The sequence below is a fragment of the Sorex fumeus genome, unplaced genomic scaffold, assembly GCF_029834395.1.
Source record: "Sorex fumeus unplaced genomic scaffold, SorFum_2.1 ptg000006l, whole genome shotgun sequence".
In the NCBI taxonomy this organism is placed as follows: Eukaryota; Metazoa; Chordata; class Mammalia; order Eulipotyphla; family Soricidae; genus Sorex; species Sorex fumeus.
The window spans coordinates 60,664,528-60,688,761 of record NW_026606063.1 but is presented as its reverse complement, the minus strand read 5'-3'; the positions used below and the strand labels follow the sequence as shown (position 1 = coordinate 60,688,761).

At 42.5% G+C, this 24,234-nt stretch overlaps 1 protein-coding gene across 1 annotated transcript; it reads right to left on the bottom strand.

Annotated features, from left to right (window-relative positions):
- Positions 1–10,536: 10,536 nt before the first annotated feature.
- On the bottom strand, positions 10,537–13,662 carry IL1F10 (interleukin 1 family member 10). Its single transcript, XM_056129824.1, has 4 exons — positions 13,631–13,662; positions 11,315–11,400; positions 10,986–11,113; positions 10,537–10,749 (listed from the first exon to the last, which is right to left on the bottom strand). The coding sequence occupies exons 1-4, from the start codon at positions 13,660–13,662 to the stop codon at positions 10,537–10,539; spliced, it is 459 nt and encodes a 152-aa protein (XP_055985799.1).
- Between the last annotated feature and the right edge of the window lie 10,572 nt (positions 13,663–24,234).

The window sequence follows — 24,234 nt, the reverse complement described above, 5'->3', positions numbered from 1 at the left end:
TATAGAAGTGAAATGGTTATCTTGGACATAATGTTGTAAAAGCATTTCCATGTTCTTAAAGAATATAAACACTTAAAATATTAGCACTTGAATTTTCTTCCAGATGCACTGTGGGAATATGAAAGCATGTGATTGTGACATGCCAATGTAGTAGATGGTAATTAGTAGAGTAGAATTCTTTTTTTCAGTTTCAAACATTTTATTTAACTTATAAGGTGAACAAAATATGAAGTTCAGATCTTATTAAACTCACTGATCTGAAATATGTTTACAAAGAGGACAAATAGATGTAGGATTTCAAGTAATTTATGGTACAGGCAGATGTTCATCTAAAATTTTTTTTCCATAACAAATATGTTGAAAGGCAAAATAAATGTTTTATACTGCATAAAAAGCAACATGTGACTTCTGATGAAAATGTCACTGTCAAATCCGATTCTGTCCGCAGTTCAGTTGAATGATGCACACAGAAAGCTGTTTTCTTTCAGGTATAGATGAGAAGCCTCTCTGCATCGCTGACTGCTGGATGGCACACTTGACTCTTACCCCAGTCACTTCTTCTTTCCTTTCCCCTTTTTACTTCCCTTTACTTGCTGAAAAGTTTGGTCCCCACCTCCTGTTTTCTGTGTCCTTATTTTTAGTTTAGGGATCATTTCCACCGCATATAACATTACTGACATACATGATGGGAACTGGACAAGACAGAGACTGCCATCTTCCTGCTTGAGCTGGACTTGGATCCGGCCCCTGTTCTGGACATCAGGGTTCTATTCTCGAGAGTACATTTTGTTCTCGAGAAAGACATTGAGTCCAACTGCTGAGCACACATCTTGAATCACTGTAGCTGTAGGGTTCTCAACAGCCTTGTTCATCGGGTTCCTCCCGCCCTCAGCGATGGTCTTCTTGTTGTTCAGGTAAGCGGGCTGGTTGCAGATGAACTGGTCCTGGTCCGCAAGCTACCTTGCAGCCTCACTTGCCATCTCCGTCGGCAGCGGCCTTAGAGTTGAAATTTGAAGTCAATTCAATTCAATTTTGATTCTATTCTCATCAGCTACAAAGTAATTAGAATACCTGCCTTTTTAGTATGAAGCATTTTATTGCCAACCTCTATAACACGTAGAATAGGTATCCAAGTCTATATCAAAATGTAAGTGGTTTCTCTTAGATACCTTCTGTGTATGACCTACACATCTGTATGAGGGATCTGAGCAGCTTTGTGTTTGTTTCTGAGCAGAGATAAATTAAAATGCTTAGTCTCAATACCTTATGAGTTCATAATCTGGCACCATGGGATAAGAATATCAACTATCTTAAGGACAACCATCTTCATACTACCAGCAGAGTATTCGAAGTGATTGGGAACGGGCTTTGTCACATCCACATCCATCCAGATCATCAGGGTCTTATTTTTGGATCTGAGATGGTGTCTCTTCAGTTAAACATTGGGAAGACTTAGGAAGTGCCATCAGCAAGTAGAACAAGAGTATAATCAAGGACAACACAGTGTGGGAGAGATACCAACCTCCATAACAGAGAAGGAGTTAACTCCAACATTAAGTCCTCATCCCTGAAACAAGCTCCTAACCCCATCCATGGATACCCAGTTCCTAGTGAAATTTATTCTAGTGAGTTTTTCAAAGCTTTGATGCTTCCCTGATTGTCGATGCTGATCACCCATCCACTTCCCCTCTGCCTCGGGTGCATGACAAAGTAATGACTGATTGACGAGCAGTCTCTCACATTGAGGAAGATTTTCCAAACTGTTCTATGACGACTGAACCCAAGCAGAAAGTGACAGCCTTGGTCACATTTGTCAGCACATGTTTCTGTAAAGGTAGTTATGTTTTGATTCCCAACTTCCTGTTTTAATGATTCCCTTTAGTCATAGAAACAAAATACGTGTGGAGTGTCACTTACAGTATGTCACTTACATATTAGGCCTATGACCTAATTTCTGTATGACTGAAAATAGAAAAAGCAAACTCCATTATTTTCAGTCAGCAATTTTGAAGTGGGGAGCTTGGCATCTTCATTTCCCCCCATTTGTTTGTTTGTTTGTTTGTTTGTTTGTTTTGGAATCGGGACTATTCCCAGTGGCATTCAGAGCTTACTTTTGGTTTTGAACTCAATCCCTGGTAGTGCTCAGGGAACCAAAAGTGAGGCCAGGTGATCAAACTCAGTTGACTGTGAAAGGCAAGTCCCTTACCTCCTGTATTATCTTTCTGGCTCAGTAACCTTTACTTTTAACTATAGTAAATCTTTATGTTTAGAGACTATCAGGTCAATAGAATCTAGGACTTCTAAAACTGAGAGAAAATGATTTAACATAGCAAAGCATGCGTTTATGCTATCTCAGTCTGGATGCAGGAATTGGATGATATGAAGGGGACATAGTCTTGAATGAGATTCAGGCTCTCTTTTCATAGAAAATGTTCCTTCATCACTTGATCACTTGATCACTTGACATCCCGTTACCAATTTGCTCGAGCGGGCACCAGTAACGTCTCCATTCATCCCTGTTGTGTGCTAGTGTAGCTCAATGGTGTCTGCTCATTCTAGGAACACAAAAAGCCTCAAACCGATAGTTCAGGGTCTTGATGAAGAAGTCTGACCATCTTGTAGGTGGGCGGCCACGTGATCTTTTGATGTCTCATGGAATCCAGTCAGTAATGGCTCTAGTCCAGCGGTTGTCTCCAAATCTCATTACGTGTCCAGCCCATCTGACTTTCGATGCTTGGCAAACGAGACAGTGTCCCTGATTCTTGATCATCGATGGAGGTCAGAACTCCGGATTCTTTCTCTCACTTGAGTGAAGCATGATACTCCAAGTATAACTATTTCGATTCCTCTAAAGGAGACCCGAATAGCATTCTCATCCTGTTTTTGTAGGGCCCAGTTCTCTGAGGCTTATGTTAATACAGGAAGAACAGTGGAATTGAAGAGATGTGCCTGGAGCTGGAGGTTCTTCATCCTCTTAGCTATTTTTTCAACGCTCTTGAAGGCATTCCAAGCTGCTCTCTTCCTCCTGTGCAATTCAGGTGCCAGGTCATTCATCATGTTGTCTTATTGACCTAGGTACACATAACTGCTGCATTCAGAGATGTTCATTCTATTGAGAGAGAATGGAACATCAGGAACAAGACTGTTTCTCATAAACGTTGTCTTCATGAGATTCATCTGTAGTCTGATCTTTCCACACTCATGGCCGAAGTCTGCCAGCATTTGTGCCACTTAGCTAATGTTTGGTGTTATTAGAATGATGTCATCAGCAAAGCAGTGGTGGTATAGTTGCTGACGGTCTATCTTCACTCCCACTCCTTCACATTCTAGTCATCGCATGATGTTCTCAAGGGTGGCACTGAAGAGTTTCGGTGAAATGATATCACCCTGCCGAACCCCTCTCTTGATATTGTTGATAACTTCCTTGTAGAATTGTGAGTTCCTGGTAGTGAATCCGCAATATAGCTCACGGAGGATTCTGATGTATTGAGTTTGAACTCCCCGTTTGGATAGGGCTTCAATGACCGCTTAAGTCTCAACAGAATCAAAGGCTTTCTTTCTTTCTTTCTTTCTTTCTTTCTTTCTTTCTTTCTTTTTTCTTTCTTTCTTTCTTTCTTTCTTTCTTTTTTCTTAATTTTTATTAGTGAGACACCATGAGGTACAGTTGTAGACTTACATATTTTGTGCTTGGGTTTCAATTATACAATGATCAAATACTCATCCCTCCACCAGTGCCCATTTCCCACCACCACGGGTCCCAGTATCCCTCCCACCCTCCATCCCCCCATCCCACCCTGCCTCTGTGGCAGGGCATTCCCTTTTGTTCTCTCTCTCCTTTTGGGTGTTGTGGTTTGCAAAAGAGGCACTGAGTGGCAATCATGTTTGGTCTATAGTCTACTTTCAGCATGCTTCTCCCATCCTGGGAGGATCCTCCCAATATCCTTTATTTGATGCTCCCTTCTCTATCTGAGCTCCCTTTTCCCTTAGCATGTGTGGCTGGCCTCCAAGCCATGGAGCAAAATTACTGGTCCTAATCTCATCAAAGGTCTTCTTCGAATCAAAGAATATTAGACAGAGCAGCATCTTGAACTTTGGAGAAACCTCAATGAACTTGGTTATCATGTGTTATCCACTACCAGCACTACCCAGCTGCCGCCACGCTCTAGGATGCTTTCCGTCTATGACACATCATAAGACATTCAATACCCACCTTCCAAGATTACTGCACCATATTTGATAGAATTCAAATATGGTTTGAACCATGGGAACACCTGCAAGGTTGATTAGAGGCTGCCCTAAAAGCCTCTATCCCTCGTGGCAGAGCCTGGCAAGCTACCCATGGATATGTACAGGCTATGCCAAACAGGAGTGAAGATAGATGGTCGGCAACTATACCACCACTGCTTTGCTGATGACATTGTTCTAATAACACCAAACATTAGCTAAGTGGCACAAATGCTGGTGGTGGTGTACTGGATATGCCCAAAACATTAAATACAATGGGTCTCATTCCCCTGACCCTGAAGGAGCCCCCAATATGTCATCGGGCTACACTAGCACGTGACAGGGACGAATGGAGATGTTACTGGACCCGCTCGAGCGAATCGATGAACAACGGGGTGATAGTTGATAGTGATAGTTCCTTTTAGGTGGAGTGGAGGAGGAAGGGGGGGAGGGAGTATAATCTATAAAAGTTGAGATACAACGTAGGGATACATTTCACAGTATATGTAATTCAGTTCATAATGCTGTATATCTCAAACTTTTATCTTAATAAAACAGAAAAATTAAATACTGGAGGATGAAATGAGTTACAACCCTCCAATCTCCCCAAAGCAGCACCGAGTTAATCTTTGTCGCCCCCTGCAGCCTGAGTACATCACTGCAGGCTCTTGACTTGAGAAATGAGCTCTGGGATCCAGGGCCCAAACTGCTTGGAGCCTGCAAATTTTAAAGGGACTGGAATTTGTTAGCAAATTATTTTAAAATATAAAATCACAAAAATAAAATCTCACTGGAAATACATCAAATAAATAAAATGCCAGTGTTTCTGTTAGTATCTACTCTTTTCTGTTGATGCTCATTATGTTCCTTTCTGTGCCGTTCATTTACAGAAAGTTTGTATGTTTTTTAGCAGAATGCTTTGCAGTTTTCTTCTTCACTTTGATTTTTCCTCCCTAAACCTGGGCTTGGATTTTCTTGGCCCATCCTTGCTTTTTGTAGCTGGTGGCAATGGATCTTTGTGTAAGAAATTTTCAGCGATTACTTTCAGAGGCTCATAAAGTGTGGACATGGATCTGGAGGTGACAATTTGGGCAAAAAAGGAAGTATAGCTAGATATTTCAATCGTGGTTGTAAGGACTGAGGACACATGGTTTATTGGGGACCATGAACACACTCCTCTTTTGTAGAATATTGGCCCAAGTCTCCGGGAATATATACAAGTTCCTCTGGGCTCAGTTGCTGCCTATGTGGGCATCCACAAACAACCTGGCACACACCTCCCAGCCACGCATGCTACATGCCACTCACGTGTAGGTATTCATGCTCATGAGTGTGCCTGAACAAAATCACTCTCAGGACTTCCTTTGGCCTGTGACTTTCTGTAACAATCTCCCTTCTGCCTGACCATTTTTATTGGCCCCCAGGCCACTCTTGGCCCCTCCCCCAGACAGCCCTCATGCATACCTCACCCACACTAAACACTTTCTCCCCCCTTCATCTTCCAAACCAGCAGGGACTGTCTGAAGAAGGAATGACACAAGGTGTCATGTTCAGTGGGCTACTTAGTAGTCTTTTGGCTCCAGAACAACCGGTTTACCTAGATATATACATGGATAAGATCTAAAGTGCCTCTCCTAGATATTTACATAATAACAGCCCCAATGGGGCTGGTTGAGGAATGAAGTCTTTGGTGTAGTCACCAGGGAGGAGGAAAATATTTTAGGGACAAGCTGTGGGAGGTTGGATAAAATATTCTTAGCGTCTCCAAATTGTGCCTGTCAGAAGTTGCTTCCATTTCTTAATCTTAATTGCCCAGAGTCTGAATATCCCATCATTATTTCTTTTTTTTTGTTTCAATTTTTTTTATTTTATAAGGTAGTTCACAATATTTGATTACATTTAATATTCAAAAACCAATCCCACCACCATTACATCTTCCCACCACCAAATTTGGGATGTTTCCATCTCTAGCCCCAGTCCCTGTCCCAAAGCACAACCAAAAGAATATATTTTGTATTGTCTGTTATGAAGAACTGCTGAAATTGCTTACAAAAAAATGTCCATATAGGAAACAGTGTGAAGATTGTTCTATTTTGGCAGGAGCTATTAAGACATTTTTGAGGATATCACTAACATGTTGTTAAAGGTTGAGTGATGTGAGCTTTCATATATATATATACATATATATATACACATATGAAAATATGTATATGTGCATAAGTATATTTCCCCCTATGATTTGTTGCCTACTATCTGAACCCCATCAAATGTGGTGTGGTACTTATAGAAAATGGGTAGGGAGTATCTTATGATGCATTCAAGGTCTTGTGGTCTAAGAATATGTTCACTCATGTGTGAGGCTTGGCCCAAGCGTGTGAGGAAGTGGCCTTGAGTACGTTGGTGTTTGGATTCGGGAGGTGTTTGGCTGTTGGGGCTGGGTTCCTTGGGGCAGGGAGGGCTCTCACCTGCCCCACTCTGGGGCTCCCTGTGTGAAACAGACTGGCGCAGAGTCCAGTGGAATGGCTATAGCAGGCTTCTTGTTATGCTCCCTTCCAGGAGAAAGAGCCATGTGATCTGGACAATGGCCCATGATGAGATTATCTGGCGCCGGCAGGAGGTGGCTTATAAGTGTGACCACTGGGTCCCCGGAGACTGAGGGAAATGGGCAGAGAATCTTCACTCCTGTTGAGCCCAGAGTCCAAGGTCAAAAAGTTCCGTATTACCTGGGTTTTGCAGGACTTCACTCATGCGTGAGGCTCAGCCAGAGTCGTTTGTGTGGGGAGAAGCCTTGAGCATGGTGGTGGTTGGGTTCTGGAGGTGTTCGACTGCCGTGGCTGGATCCCTTGGGGTGGGGAGTGCTCTCACCTGCCCCTTTCTGGGGTGCCCCAAGTGAAACAGCCTGGTGTGGAGTCTGGTGGCATGGCTATGGCAGGTCCCATCAGTATTTCTATGGGTGCCCTGAAGTACTTGTAAATTTTCAGCTCAATATTTTTCTATGTGCTATCTGGAATGTCCTTTAGTTATTCCATATAAACTATGACAACTTTTGGCTTATGTTCATATAAGCCTTGACTCTTTTCCTTGCCCCCCTGTACTATATGCCCTCACTGACTGGGACTATATCTTCTGCGTCTCTTTGTACCTTCTTCTTTTCCCCAGCACTAGCTCAGAATAGATGTGTACAAGCTGCTTAATATTTTGTAAGCACAGAAATAACTTTCGTTTCTTCTCTTGTGAACTATGTCCAAAATCATCCAGGCTTCTTCCCATCTCCCACCTGGGTTTTGCTCCAATGTGAATAAAACATGAGGTACCATAGATTAAAAAGATGAGCTCATCAAGAGAAGATGAAGCAGGGGTCAGACTGACCTTGGAACCAGCACCCCAACTGATCTCAGGACTGAGCCAAACAAAAGGCAACTTAGGTTAAGTGGGCAGTAGGGAGGAAGCTGAGAGGTGCTACAACAATGTTAGCAATTGAGTTGACTTCAGGAACCCCTGCTTAAAATATGGGCCCACTTGAGATACTGGTATAATTCCTCTAGCGTTCCTGTATAAAATGTAGCTGTTGCAAGGTATTAAAGGGTCCCACTATTTTCTGCTTAAAACACTGCTGAGATTTTCAGATTTATTTTTGGTGTGGGGTTAGTGGGAGTGGGGAGAGATTTTCAAGCTGTCTTAAGGGTGTCTAGGATCACTTCAGTCATGTGGCAACCAGTGCATCCCTGATGGTACTCGCTAGGGGGACCATTGGTTGCTGAGAATCAATATGGGATGTACTCATGTCAGACATGAGTTCCAGCCCTTTGCATGATCTCCTGTGTCCCTTAAAACTGTTCATATTCTCACTGAATCTAAGAATATTTGAAGGATCAGGGAAATGGTCAACAAGATGAAGCACTAGCTTGCAGGTGTGTGACTTTGGGCTCAATCCCCAGCATTGCAAACCCCTCACTCCTCTCATACCCCACTGGGTTTATCCCTGATGACTCCCACTACCACTGTTCCTGAAAAGCTCTTCGTGGAAATATGCATTGTAGCACAAAAGCATTGAACTAATAGGCCACATAGCCAAGCTGAGAATTTCCAGGTGTGATCTCAGGCCCTCATGCCTGCTGGGGAGTAGGGAGCTCAAGTGTTTTGTTTTGTTTTTAATTTTTTAACAAATGGATGAGGTTGAGGGGTAGAACAGTGGGTAGGGCATATCATGATTCCTGGCACCTCATATGGTCCTGCAAGAACCATCAGGAGTGATCCCTGAGAGCAGAGCACTGACTGTCTGATGTGGCTTGCAAACCAAAAATTATGAGTGAATTAATGATTAAATAAATAAAGCAGAGCTCTTATTTTTCCCTTCAATGCTTTCCAATATGTAGCCTTTGCTGGCCTTGCTTACCTTCTAACCCTTTTTCTCATTCTTTGGAATTGATGTCGCAGTAACTCACCAAAATTGGGAACACCAGGCTCCAGGTTATCCAGCTGTCCAGTGCCACTTGAACATGTCACATAACTTTCTATCAAAACCTCTGTGAATATGGATATGGTTGTATGGTTGTACTTCTAGTCCTACTCCTCAAACTCAGATCAAATGTCATTAAAAAAAAAAAAAGTCTGCCATTTCCCCTGCAAACCTCTCTAACATTATCATTGAATACCTGCAGCTTCACTCTAAATTGCCCCTCTTAGAACAAAAGGGAATGCCCTGCCTCAGAGGCAGGGTGGGATGGGGGAGATAGGGGGTGGGAGGGATACTGGGATCAATGGTGGTGGAGAGTGGGCACTGGTGGAGAGATGGGTACTCGATCATTGTATAACTGAAACCCAAGCACAAAAATTTGTAAGTCTACAACTGTACCTCATGGTGTTTCACTAATAAAAATTAAAAAAATAAATTGCTCCTCTTTCTTTTCTTGCTTACTATGTCTCTCTTCTTTATAAGCATCAAGGTTTAGTTTAGTTTTCCATCCTAAGCCCTTCTTCTAGAATACTGTATTTCTTGCATCTTGTTTAGTTTTTCTGGCACAATTATTTGTTCTTGAAAAAAATTAGGCTCACATAATCATCATAATCCAATTGTTATGAAAAAAACTTTTTGCAAAAAAAATTATGTGATGAAAAGCAGGATAAAAACTTGAGGAATGGCGCTGGATTCTTTGGGCCAGGTTTATCTTGAGCTCCAATGTGTATGATCCATGCAACCTTCTGCAAATTGCTTCACTTCTAGATGGGGTTATGAATGCTTGCCTGGCAGACTCTGTGGTGGAGACACAAAGCTTCTAGTGCCCTGGCATTACACCAGGGGCCCAAGATAATCCCAGCATTTGAGTTGTTTCTTAATGGACACTGAATAGTTGCATTATAGAGGAAGAAGAACAATAGCCCACACCATCTCTGAACCCCTTTACCAGAGAACCCTGCACTATTAGAAGCTGACCATGGATTCTCTACAAAATGAGAAAGATTTGGACTCTGTGGACCTGTGTCAGGTCCAACTGCAAACTCTCAGTGGATTTCCAGCCATGTAGTCCCTATTTTGATGAGTTACTTTTATTTAATAATTCTACAGTTACCCTAAACTCAATACATCCAGAACAAACACACTGCCTCTCCCTCATTGTTTCTCATAACCAAAAACAACAGACAAAAATCAATACTTCCATCCACCAAAGGATTCACTGCAAAGCACTTGAGAGGGACATACTAAATCTTGAACTAAATTTAAATTAGAAGCAGTCCAACACAGTGTCCACTGATATTTCTTAGGATAGATGCACCAGAAAGGAAACTGAGGTTAGCCTTATGAATTCCCTAGGATCCTGCATTAGACCCTGCACAAGGGCCAAGAAGGTCCAGAAATATTGCTATGGTAACAAATTATCACAAATGTAGTGGCTTCAAACTGCTCAATTTATTATTTTACTGCTCCAGAGTCTGAAATGGGTTTCACTGGCCAGAGTGTCTACAGGGGAATAGTACTGCCTTTGCCTTTTCCCACTTATAGAAACCAACAGCCTTTGTTGGCTCCCTAGCCACTTTCATTAGTATTAGCAACTTCACATCTTCTAGTTCTCTCTGACCCCTTCCCTCCCACCCACCCAGGAGAGGATCTCCTGGATGACAGTGGGTCCTTGGGATCAATCATCACACAGTCCCCCATACTCATCACACTTGCGAAGGATCTTCTGGTACATAAAGGAACATCTTCACAGGCTCTGGGCATTAGAGCCTAGGCATCTTTGGGAGGCCTTGATTCTGCCTCACAGGCTGAGCTGGGTCTGAGGACCCCTGACTGGAACTCAGTCCCCAGCTACTCTACCGACTCTGTTCAAAGTAGAACTCAGTGAGAGTGGAGGGCTCTGTCTCCTTGGTGAGTCCTACCAGCTCCTGGGCTTTGTCTGGGCTGCAAAGGAACCAGCCTGGACATGCAGCAGCCTCGAGCCTGAAGGCTGATCCCAAGCTTCTCTGGAAGAAGGTGAAGCGTGTGGTCTGCTCACCACCTTTGTACAGGTCCTCGATGTTCACATCCTGTGGGGGTAAAGTAGCCAACTTCAAAAGGGAGCTGGTTGAATCACCAGCCCTAGGGACCTTCACTCCAGGATGTTGCCAGCAAGGCACTTGGCAGAGAGGGTCTTTGCCCAGACAACTGCTTTCTGTAGGTTGCAGAGGTCAAAGGTCTTGGCTCTGTGTGTAGAAAGAGATGCAAGGGACCTGTAGGGGAGGAAAGCTTTCAGGGTCCCCCAGAAAGAGATGCAAATTCTCACCTCCAGCTGTACGTAGGGCCCCTTTTCTGTCTTCACACATGCCAGGCAGCGACTGCCCCCCTGGGTCCCCAGGAAGATGGGAAACTTGGAGCGTTCCAGCTCTCTGTTGGGAAGTACACAGATTTTCTCTGCATAGGAAGAGATAGAAGAGCCAGAGATCAGGGTCCCTGTATGGCAACCTTTCATGGGCTGAGGCTCTGGAGGAGAATGGGGTCAAGCTTACAGGGCTTCAGCCTGCCTTGATGGTTGCTGGGACTTGGTGCTCAGCAGCGCTCTCCCATGGGGGCTGGTGAGAAGGAGAAGGGGAATGAGTCCCTATAGTTCCTCACCAGCACAGAAGTTGTCCGTTTCAGGATTTCCTGCCAGGAGCTGGTCACCTCTTATGTACAGAGCCTTCTGGTCTTTGTCCTTGATTCTGGAACAAGAGGGAAGGGCTGATGGCCTGCTTCCATCTGCTGTCCTGAGTCCAAGCCCTTCCTCCCAGTCAAGGCATTTCCTTTTTTTTTTTTTAAATTTTTTATTAGTGAAACAACATAAGGTACAGTTGTAGACTTACAAATTTTCATGCTTGGGTTTCAGTTATATGATAATCGAGTACCCATCCCTCCACCAGTGCCCATTCTCCAACACCACTAATCCCAGTATCCCTCCCACCCCCATCCCCCCAATCCTACCCTGCTTCTTTCCCTTTGTACATACACGTGCTTACACACACACACACACACACACACACACACACACACACACACACACACGCACTCTTAGACTTCAATAGGGAAATTCTTTCTCTTAGATAGGTGAAAAGTGGTGTCCCCCCCCGCCGGAGCAATCAGCCGAAAGGCTGGAAGAAACCTCCTTGGATGGCTGTATCCACTAAGATGACCTGGATAACAAGGAACGCAATGCCTTCCTCCAGAAGGGGAAAGAGCTTTCTGACGGGTATATCTGTGATACAATAGCCCAGATGGATTGACACGCTTCTTTATTATTCTCCAGAAACATTTGAGATCATATATCATGATCCCAGATTTTCTGGGCCTGCCCTGAGTTCTTAAACACATTTAATCTCAAGTACCAAGGGGATAGTTCAAAGGGCTGAAGCACACGGCTTGCAAGTATGCAGGCCCAAGTTTGAACCCTGTCAATGTGTGGTCTCGAAGCACTGTAGAGTGGGGGTGGTCCCCAGTACTTTACACTTCCAGGTTAGCACCTTATACCTGGGAGTGGACTCAAGAGTTTCAGGGCATTGCTTGGGGGAATATCTCTCATGTACATCCACACGCACTCGTGTGTGCGTGCGTGCACACACACATACACACATGCACACACACATACACACATATGATGTGAGGGAGTTCATCATGAACTGTAGTTTGTTCTTAGGATATTTTAAATAATTATTTGTTTCATAGCAGAAAACCCACAAATCAGAAGAAATGCAATCTGATGTGATGGGAAGTGTGCCTGCAAGGCCAGCTGGCTCGGGGGAGTTGTGTGCTGGGTAGGCCCCATGGTGATTACATGTGTGGGAGGGCACAGAGAGCTGGAATAGGGCCTGATTATAGTTCTTTGGGGTTAGCTGTGGGTTTAACAGTTTAATGATCAGATTGGGAGGGTAAATACATGCTGGAAGAACTAGGAGGAAACCCTGGTTTCCTGATGTGCAACATCAAAGTCTTGCGCTTCCTCACTCAGGGGCCCGGCTGGTTTCAAAGATGCCCATCAGCCACTCTTGGACTATGGAGACATAGCTACCCTTTTAGGGCAAAACTTGGGGTCAATGGCATTCTAGTAGATTTTTCTTTATGTATAAGAATGAGTAAAAATGCCCTTCTCTAATGAGTTCATTTAAAGTAGGCACACTTGTTCAGTAGAAATAAAGATCTGAAATAAGACTGGGCTGAACAGCTGGTATCATCCCACCAGCCTGGACAGCCAGCATGTGTGGGAAATGGACTTCTCTGCTGAAACTTTCTATTTGGAGACCAGAATTCAAGCCACTCCCAATGTGATGACATCTGTTTGGTCACTTGTGTGCTTCCTGCACCTTCCAGCCACCCAAAGTTAAAGTTTCCAGGGTCCAGGTAAGCATCCTATGTCTGGGACCAGGTAGGTTTACAGTGAAGTTAGAGGTTGGTTCTATTCTATTTTCTCATCCCCTTGCTCATTCCTCAAAGGGTCAAAGTGGTTTAGTACAAAAATTACCAAACTCTGAATAAAGATGTAAATGTAGAGTGAGATATAAGGCATGGACAAACTGAAGCCCAGCCTGGGAGAAAACCAGAGGCTCTACTGAGACTCAACATTGTCCTTCAACTTTTAGAAAGAGGAGGATGGCACAGCAGAGAAGGTGGAGTCTGATTCCTGGCTCCATGAGGCATCAGGTAATTTATGTAACCTCCTTGAGTCTCAGTTTCTGGATATGTTAAAAGACTTTAATGGAAACTCTCCTTGCAGATTTCTCAGGATGGAAGACTGGCATCATGCAGATGCTCAGGGTCATTATCATTGTGATAATGATTTAAGAATGGTGCACTAGGATTTCCAAGGTGAGAAGGAGCTGTGTACCTTTGACTCAGCCTTCTTTCCCTTTCTATGTCATCCCCAGACCTTCAGGGAAGAAATCGAACTTCTGGTAGACTTACATGTAGTATCTTGCCATGGGGAGGGAGCACATTTCTGCAATCAGGAGTGGCAGGTCCTTGCTGAGGGAGAGGGAGAGAGGATTGTTAGAGAAGTAGGGTGACTGGAATTGGGTGATGGCAGATACCCACCCACTTCAGTCATCTCATCAAGGATGGAGAGATTCCTTGAGGCTCTTTTCCAATACTGGCCTGTGGAACCCCTCTAAATTTCCCTATCCACTAACTTGCAGGTTGTCTATTTCTATCATATTTGGTGCCATTTGATAACCAGTCTGGCAAGGGGTAAGATAGTGATCAGAGCACAGCACCTCTCCCTGGGAAACTGGAGAACAGGTTTCTTCAAATCTTTTAACTAGCAGTACTTCTCAAGGATGAAACTTGTGGGATGGGTTTCAAACAGACACATTAAGGATGAGCCATGCTCAAATCTCACTTCCTGGTCTGGCCTAGATACAAGCTTCTTGGCACGAAAGGAAAATAGAGCCAAGCAGGCCATGAGGAATAGGACTTGGAGAAGAGCACAGAAGAGTGAAATGCAAGGATGGCCTGCCTGGAGTTATGAAGTACATTGGATTCTTACCCAGTAAGAAGGGAAACTATAAAAAGAATAAAAATGACAAAGCTAATCTAAGAGATGAGAGGGAGAGTGGAAGAAAAGAGCAGAGCTCAGAAGAAAGGGGCACTGAGACATGTTTTCCAAGGGGGAAGGAAGAGCAGGTTGGTACTGTTGGCAGAACTTTCTGCCACCTTAGCTACACTGAATTCCAAAGGTGACTGGATTCCAGGGAATTTTTTTGTCCAGATCTGCCACCTTGTTCAAAGTCACTTCCTATCCCTGGTCTTATGTTGAGAGTTTAAGGGTTGGCAAGAATGAAGGAGAATAGGCTAAGAATGAGTAAGGATTCTATGTAGTTAGAAACGTTCCTGTACCCCTCACTCTAAGGAAAAATAACAGATTGTCAAAATATTTTGTTTTAAGGCGATTCCTTGCATTATATTTTTGGCAATAGAGACATTGGAAATAAGTAAAAATCCTAAGTACTTCTCTTTTGTAGTCCCAGATCCCATGGGGTAGTAATTCCTCATTATCACAATTATAATTCATATATAATGCCCTCTAAGCACAGACTGAACATCCTTCATTACATTCAGAAGTCTATCTCCAGGAGAGCTGATACCTTGCCTTAATAGCTTATTAATATATAATAAAGAGCAAATTAATCTTCCCCTTAAAAAAAAAAGGTAAAGGCCCTCCCGTTGATCTTCGATTTGCTCGAGCGGGCCCAGTAACGTCTCCATTGGAGACTTTGTTGTTACTGTGTCTGGCATATCGAATACTCTCGGTAGCTTGCCGGGCTCTCCGAGAGGGGCGGAGGAATCGAACTCGGGTCGGCCATGTTGGCCGCTTGTAAGGCAAACGCCCTACCCGCTGTGCTATCGCTCCAGCCCTTATCCCAGCACTATTTAATCTTCCCCTTATCCCAGCACTATTTTTTCCTCCAAATTTCATCTCTTTCTGGCCAAATCTTTCTTTAGTTAGGAGATCAAAACCCAGGGAGTTGTTGAAAAATTCTTGTAAATATCATGACTCCCTTGAGTTTCTCTCCTTGCCCTGAGCAGAGCCCCAGCAGCTTAAAGACCTCTGGAACCCAGCCACAGCCACGCTAAGACCACTCTCCACATTCTCAAATGAGCCTCATACATGAAAGACCCAGCAGAGGAACCCAGGTGTGCAGGACCCAGGGCTGAGATCTCCGAGCCTGCTCAGATCGGGACTGAGCTTCCTCCACCCAGATCCCCCATCTTCCATTTATGGACATAAAATCACCCCTATAGTAGCTAGACAGTTATATCCACCAACTGCCGTGTAATTTCATCAATGGCCAAGATCCAGAGACTATAAAACCAAGCTCCTGGAAGTGCATGGCTGCATTCGTGGCCACTCAACCTCTTATTGTCTAGTTCTCGCTCTCAGAGAAACTGGCAGGCTACCAAGAGTATCCTGCCCGCATATATGCCTGACTGGGAACACCTGTAAAGGTGATTAGAGGCTGCCCCCAAAAGCCTCCATCCTTCTCGAGCCTGGCAAGTTACCGAGAGTATCCCGCCCACACAGCAGAGCCTGGCTAACTATCCATGGAGTACTCAATATGCCAAAAACAGTAACAATGATGGTCCTCATTCCCCTGACCCTGAAAGAGCCCTCAATATGCCATTGGGCTACACTAGCACATGACAGGGACAAATGGAGATGTTACTGGTACCCACTCGAGCAAATTGATGAACAAGGGGATGACAGTGATACAGTGATACAGTGATCATGACTCCATGTCATATTTGTCAATTTATCCCAATAGAATATTCCCTCAAAATATTACTTTGTTTTTTGAATAATCATAGGAATTATGTGTTCTTGGCTTTTCTACCTTCAATGCAGCCCAAGCTGTGTGAAGTACCTGAGCTTACATTCCAAGTACTATTTCACCACCTCCTGTCCTGCTCTAGAATTTACAGTGAATGCCCATTGCACCACCATCTGCCCTGATTTACTTGTATGATTTTTTTATCTCACTTCTTTATGGACATAAAATCACCCCTATAGGCAGATTATTTCTTTCATATATTTTAGTGGGTACATGCACAGTTGTGTTTGATTCTCCTGCCTCACAAGTCAACCTTTCTCATCTCCATGCAGTAAGATTCACTAGTATAGTATCATTGTATCATTAAATATAGGTTGAGTATTTAGTTCTTCCAAGTTAATTTTCATCTTAGAATATGGGGCTGGAGCAATAGCACAGCGGGTAGGGCATTCACTTTGCATGCAGTCGACCCGGTTTTGGTCCCTGTCATCCCATATGGTCCCTCAAGCACAGCCAGGAGCAATTCTTGAGTGTAAAGCCAGGAGTAACCCACGAGCATCACTGGGTGTGATCGAAAAAGAAAAAAAATAACAGCTCATACAATCAAGGTTATATTGCTTGATTTATAATTCTCAAATTCCTTCCAGATCAAACTAAGATTCCAGGACTCAGAGTTTAACAATCTTTACTGTTGCAGCTCTATTCTGAACTCCTGTTAAATTTCATAACATTGTATATTGTTATTCATAGAGATATGTGTTTCCCTTCCTAACTAAAAGTTGCAAAGGTCTTGAAGCTATGAGATATGGCATATAGCTCTCTCTAAACACTCTGATGCATATTGGTGTTTATGACTAGTCCAGAAAACTACCATTGCAGATTTGAATGGCAAGGTTGACCTAGGTAGATAATTAGCCTGTCTTTCCACCTTAAAAAGTTTTCTTTTATCCATGGACCTCCAATTTATTGATAATTAATTGAAAGCGTGGCAAGATCATACAAGTTCCATAATGAAATATAGCACAAAACCCAGTGAAGGTGAAATGGATAAGAGAGAGCTGCTTTTCCTGACACATGAAATGGTAGAGGTGCTCTAATTCTGCTAGCTTTTTTCTTGACTTCTAAAGCTGACTCATTTTTGAAGAAGCACCCACACACAACGCACTCTCCCCCCACATACACAACCAAAGCTTCAGGAAACACTGTTGAATACCACTCTTCTATCATATTTATTCTGAACTTACTTTCTAAAACCAATGGCTCTAAATATTCTAAAAACTTGCTTAACCTTTTTCTTAAATTCCTTCTATGTGCCCCTAGGTTTACTTAGCATTCCATTGTATTTCATGGATGAGAATTTTGTTTTGGCAGAGAGCTTTCCAGAAAGAGTTGAAGAGAGAGGACCTATCAGAGGTATTGACAGAAAAAGAGGAAAAATAATTAGAACAAGAGATGCTACTGCCTCCCTATTACTGACCTGCAAATCCTGGATGCTGGAACCTCCGACTGATTTATCCAGGGCATCAGCTGAGTTTATACTGTCCGATTGGGTTGGGTCAGGCCTGCAGCAATCTTTATAATTAGCTCTAGAATGGGGAAAAAGAGCTTAGGGCTTTCACAATGTCTTCAGTACAGTATGGATAATAAGAAGGTGGGATCATTAATGAGTGTTTGTTAAAGGGGGAGAGAGTCACCTATAAAACCTCCACAGAAGCCAGTCACTGGGCTATACCTGTAGCTACTGTCATTGACAGTGTTAATTATGGTTTGGACAGTCAGATAAACAGTCCAGGGATTAGATGTCTTTGTTTAACCTTCTTCTTATTGTCCCATGGTATTTCATCCTCATCTTATAGAGGTGAAACATACAAGAGTCAGGTTGTCTGAGGGACCAAAGGACAGAGGGGCCTCTGGTAACTGAAGCTAGATTATGGTGACTAGGAGAGTAAGAGCAAGAGCTAGAGGCATTGTATATCTTTTTTTTTCTTTTTGGTTCACACCCAGTGATGCACAGGGCTTACTCCTGGTTCATGCACTCAGGAGTTACTTCTGGCGGTGCTCAGGGGACCATATGGGGCGCTGGGAATCAAACCTGGGTCGGCCGCATGCAGGGCAAATGCCCTATCCTCTGTGCTTTTGCTCCAGTCCCAGCATTGTATATCTTAACCCTGTTTGGAGTATGAACAAAAACTTCTGCCTTACAATAGATTTATTAGAACTATTAGGATGGACATCAACTTGATGAGACAGAATATCTGAAGAAACACATGTACTGAAAACATTACCCTTATATCCACACTGGGACTCACTAAGCTCCTTATGTCCCAGACTACTAAAGCATACTGCATATACAATATGAGCAGGGAGAAGGTAGAGAACACTCAGGATTCTGACACTACTTAGCTAAGTTCATTCATTTATTCATTTATTCATTCAGCCAGCCAGCCATCATACTTACATCCATCCACTTTTCTTTTCATCTACCCACAAAACCTTCCATCCAACTAAATAGAGTGTCATCTAGCCAACCATATATCACTATGCTGCATAGAACATTGAGCATAGTAATTTGAAGGACCCACATTATAATTCCCTCTTAAGACATCTGCAAAATTCCACAAAAGGCTTAGTGTAAAAGTTGGAAAAGATAGTCCAATATCCATATGCTACAGAGTGAGAGATGAGAAAAATATGAGAAAAGATGGGATATTTCTAGTTTTTTTTCTATTTCACTTCTTGTGGTCCTGGGGATCAAACACAAGGCAAGTGCCCCATCACTGATCTACATCCCTAACCCAAATATCTGTTTGTTTTTTTTTTAAAGAGCAATAATAATTCTTCACACCCTCATACAGTCCCATGCCTCTTTTTCAAAAGGGATTATGGGATATTATCACTGTCACTGTCCTCCCGATGTTCATCGATTTGCTTGAGCAAACCCAGTAACTTCTCCATTTTGAGACTTGTTGTTACTGTGTTTGGCATATTGAATACGTCACGAGTAGCTTGCCAGGCTTTGCCATGCGGCAAGATACTCTCGGTAGCTTGCTGGGCTCTCTGAGAGGGGTGGAGGAATCGAACCCAGCTTGGCCGGACTGGCTGCACACAAGGCAAATGCCCTACTGCTGTGCTATCACTCCAGCATGACATATTCGATATGCCAAACACAGTAACAAGACTCACAATGTTACTGGGCCTGCTCAAGCAAAGTCTATGGGATATTATATTTTTTATTTTTTTATTTTTATTTTTATTTAATCACCATGAGGTACATTTACAGACTTACACACTTTTGTGCTTATGTTTCAGTCATACAATGATCGAGTACCCATCCCACCACCAGTGCCCATTCTTCAACACCAATGATCCCAGTATACCTCCCACCACCCCTATTCTATCCCCCAATCCCCAATCCCGCCTCTGTGGCAGGCACATTCCCTTTTACTCTCTCTCTCCTTTTGGGTGTTGTGGTTTGCAATACAGGTATTAAATGGCCATCATGTTTGGTCTATAGTCTACTTTCAGCACACATCTGTCATGTGATATTATGCCAGACAATTAAAGAAGGTTTACTATCCATTAGCACTGCAGTATAACAAAGACATACAGCACATGGTTGCTGTTGTTAAGTAATTTTATGATCCTGCTGAGAATCTAATAAGGAAATATTTGAAAAGGAAATTAAATCCATATTTTGTGATCTGTGAGCCAAAATATACTAAATTTTTAGAAATTAATAGATCTTAGAATAAAATCCTGGTCTCCAAATAGAGACCTCTGGTCCATGGCATCCTTGAGAAATTAGTCAGCTCAGTTTTAATATTTCCAAGACAAAGACCTCACCACCTCTTAAATAAACCATAATGATACACGTGACCCATATGGCTAACACTTTGTGGTCATGTATAATTTCCACTCATAGTCCTGTTGTGTTTTGTGGAATTACACAAAATGAGCATATTCTTTTCTAGGCAGACTTTTGAACGATAAGGGAAATCTCTAAGTACTCACATCTTGAGAATAAAGAAGCTCAATTTCTTAATCTATTTCATTATACCTTGGTCTTGTGGTCCTCTCCACTATGAACATACAATTAGTTCTTTTTGCTCCCAAAGTTTATTTAAACACCATGGTTTACAAAGGTCTCTTATGGGCATTTAATATTCCAACATCAATCCCACCATCACTGTCACCTTCCTTTCACCATTGTCTCCATTTCCCAACTACCCCTAAAGTCTGACCCTTTAGGGGTGGTTGGGAAATATAAAATAAAGTATTGTGGGTAGCAGGTCCACAATAGTTTATTTTATATCGCTTGTTACCATCACATGACTAATGGAATCAACAAAAAAATATTTCTGTAGAAAAAAATTTGTAAAATTTATTGTATCTCACCATGGGGATAATAAGTTTCTGTCTAAGGATTTACTAAACTGCTATTGCAAGTTAAGCCTTCTGTGCTAATGTTTTTGTTAGTCAAGATTGGTTGGCTTCTACATTACATTCCCATATAATATGTTGCTATTACGAGGATGAAAGTGTTGTAGACTTGTGAAGATGTTGCACAGCTATGAATGTGATTAGAACTCCAGAAAATTCAGAATATTTAACTGGGCAATCTGACTGGCAGGAGGCATGGTGGCAACTTTGTGGCGTGGGAACAGTCTCCAGGGCTCTGTTTGTGCCAACCTCTAAGAGTGCACTGGATGTCTCACCCGCAAATGGGTATCCAAGAAATGTTTGCGACTAGGTGATCTCATTTGAGATTTATTTGTGAGTCTCAGGAGCAAGGCTGGTATGTGGGTTTACATGGTGGCAGAGATGGAGATGGTCTGGTTGCTGAATCTTTCAGAAGTGTAGGGGTGTGAGGGGAAGTCGCTTATCCCAAATTCAAGAAGGTCTGGAGTTTTCATTCACAAAGATCCATATATCTGAAGTTTTCAGATTAGGTTCTCTGTGACACTCAGTCCTGAAGTGGTGAACACACAGTTAGTTCTAAAGGTGCAAATACAGGAACTAACTCCAAGTGATATGTTTATCACATCTCTGTAAATACAAACTCAAGCTTATAATGAAACTGAAAAATTCTAAACTCATTATTTCTCTTATTTGAACAGCCATGATCTCGAGTCACACATTCCTAAAGTCAGCTTTTAACATTCCTCTTTTCTTTTCTTTTCTTTTCTTTTCTTTTCTTTTCTTTTCTTTTCTTTTCTTTTCTTTCTTTTCCTTTCTTCTCTCTTCTTTTCTTTCCTTTTATTAATTTCTTTTCTTTTCTTTTCTTTTCACTGCTTGGCTCATAAACAGCAATTCACAGGGGTTACTCCTTGCTCTGAACTCAGGAATTACTCCTGACAGTACTTGAGGGACCATATGGGATGCTGGAGATCGAACTCAGCTGTGTGCAAGGCAAATGCCCTACCTGCTGTACTATCGCTCCAGCCTCAACGTTCCTATTTTATATTGAATCCTATAAACTCATCCATATTAAAACCCTTTTGGGGAATACCCTGCCACAGAGGCAGGGTGGGATGGGGGTGGGTGGGAGGGATACTGGGACCCGTGGTGGTGGAAAATGGGCACTGGTGGAGGGATGGGTGTTTGATCATTGTATAATTGAAACCCAAGCACAACAATTTGTAAATCTACTACTTTACCTCATGGTGTTTCACTAATAAAAATTTAAAAAAATAATAAATAAAACCCTTTTGGGCTCTAGCATCTTGTAAATGAGGAATCAATTACTTAAGACTAGAGGAAAGTTCAAGAAAGAGGAAGAACTTTTGTGGTTTCCTGAAGGGTGAACCCATGTAGATGGGTGAAGGAGAGAGAAAAAAAATCCCAGAATGGAGAAATGGTTTTCCACATTCTATACTTACTGAATCCCAATCATTTGTCCAGCATGCATCTAAGCACCTGGTAACAAGATGATGCAGCCCTGATCTTGAGGACATGATAGAGGTAGAATCAATACACCACAATACAGGTTCATTAGCGTAGAGGTATGCACACAGCCCTGTCAGAGGGAGAAACCAGATATCTCACACAACAAATGCTTTTCAGGAGAGGAGATACCTAGGCAGACAAGAGTGATCCTCAACAAGCCAAAGCAAAGAAGTAGATCACCATAGTAAATCCAGTAGGTAAAGAGACTATGAATTAGATCTTCAGAAACACACCCCAGAATCTTTGTTCTCTGCAGCCCTGCAAGACCTCATGACAGGAACTCTGCTGTTGCTGCTGTTGCTGCTGCTACTTCCATGAATAAGCTGCAGCTGGGCAGTAACTAGTGAAGTCCACTGAGGCAGCCCTTTGTGGCCTGGTTACCTCCTTGCTAGTCCCTCCGAAAACTCTTCACCTGAGGGCTCTTCCTATGGTCTTTTCTGTCACCTTCAAGCTGTAGGGAGGAGCACTGGAGTCACAGTGATCAGTAAGGAAGATCAAAACCTTCCAGGAATAAAGAATTTTCAACAACAAGGATAAGCTACTGAGGAAGAGGGTGAGTGACATTAAGCACCCAGTGGTGCTCAGGGCTTCCTCATTGCTCTGTGCTTAGGTATCACTCTTGATAGTGCTTGGGGGATTAAGTGTGTACCAAGGATAGAACCGGAATCAGTCATGAGCAAGGCAAGTGCTTTAGCCCCTATATTAACTCTTCATCTCCAGGATCAATTCTTCAGTAGGATTGTTGGGGGGAATGGAGAAGATGTTAATTTTATTCATTTTTATTTTTATGTTAATTTTAAAAGGAACATAATAATGGAGAATATTACAATCACAGTTAATGCATTCACTTTTCTTTACCCATGTATTAGTTATCTATTGCTGTATAACAAGTAATCCCCAAACATAGCAACTTAAAGAAGCACACGTTTATTAACTCAGTCACACAGTTCTGGGGAATTGGTATTTAGGGCAGCTTGACAGGGTGGTTTTGCTTCAGCGGTTCTCATTATGTTGCAGTCAAACTGCAGGCTAGGGATGCAGGATGAAGACCCGACTGGGACAGGGAGCTGCTTCCAAAATTTCTCATGTGCCTCTTGGCAGAAGACCTCATTTCTCACCATGTGGCATCTTTACAAGGCTCTTCACAACATGGTGGCTGACTTCCCCCACAGTGAGAGCATGAAGCAGCAGGAAAGAATGGGGCCTCAATAACTCTGCGCCTTGCTGCAGTATCAATCCAGCTTCTGCCTCCATACCCAACCCTTCTTCCTCTGTCTTTGGGAGTCATTTCCTATTCTTACAGGATTAGAACTCATGGGAGATGTGGGACACATATTACTCCATCTGGCCTCTTCTTAATGAGGTGCATCTTCAAAGACCCTATCTCCAAATAAAGCCACAGTCTAGACCCTGGGTGAACATGGATTATTTTTCCTTTGGGAGAGAGTCATTCAACCAACATAACAGCCACCTTACAGAATAAATCCCGTCCCATGACATTTTATGGGGAGTGTGACCACTCTGGGTTGAAACATCAGAGCTTTCCATTTTGTAATATCCATTCCTAAGAGAGTCCAGCCATGCGTTTCTTCACTGTTTTATTGAGATCTGCTTTCTGATTCCTTCTGCTGTTGACCAACACTCAAGTATACAGTGAAATTCAAATTTTATTCAGGAGAAATAGAATTTGAGAAAATCAGACATAAAATGTTTACCATGCTTACTTGAAAATTAATTTTCTTTTTTCTAATACTAATGTTTATTGTAGAAAAAAATACAGATAAACAAAAAACAACCTGAAAAAGTCACTTACAGCAATACTGTCTTGCTGTCACTAAAATTAAAACAAAACAAAAATTGTAGAATTTTATTTTCTCTATCAAAAATTACAGATATTATTTTAAATCTTTATTTGTTTAGAGTTTGGGGGTATCACCCAGTGGTGGTCAGGGTCTACCCCTGACTCTGTGTTCAGGGATCACTCTTAGCACTACTAGGGAACCATATATGGTATGGGGGATCAAACCAGGATGGTCGCATGCAAGGCAAATGTCTTACCCACTGCTCTATCTCTCCTTCTCTAGATAGCATTTTTTAAATTATTAAAATGGAGTGATGAGCTATGTAATTTGTAATATGTTGCTTTGTAGTTTGCTCTTCTCAATATTATGACTACCTTTCTATGTGAGTAGAAACTAACATATATTGTTTGTGACTACTTAGGTTTTAAGATCTGACAGGCCTTGTGCCTTGCACCCCACTTATACCTTCTGAGGGAGGCATTCCTCTAATACC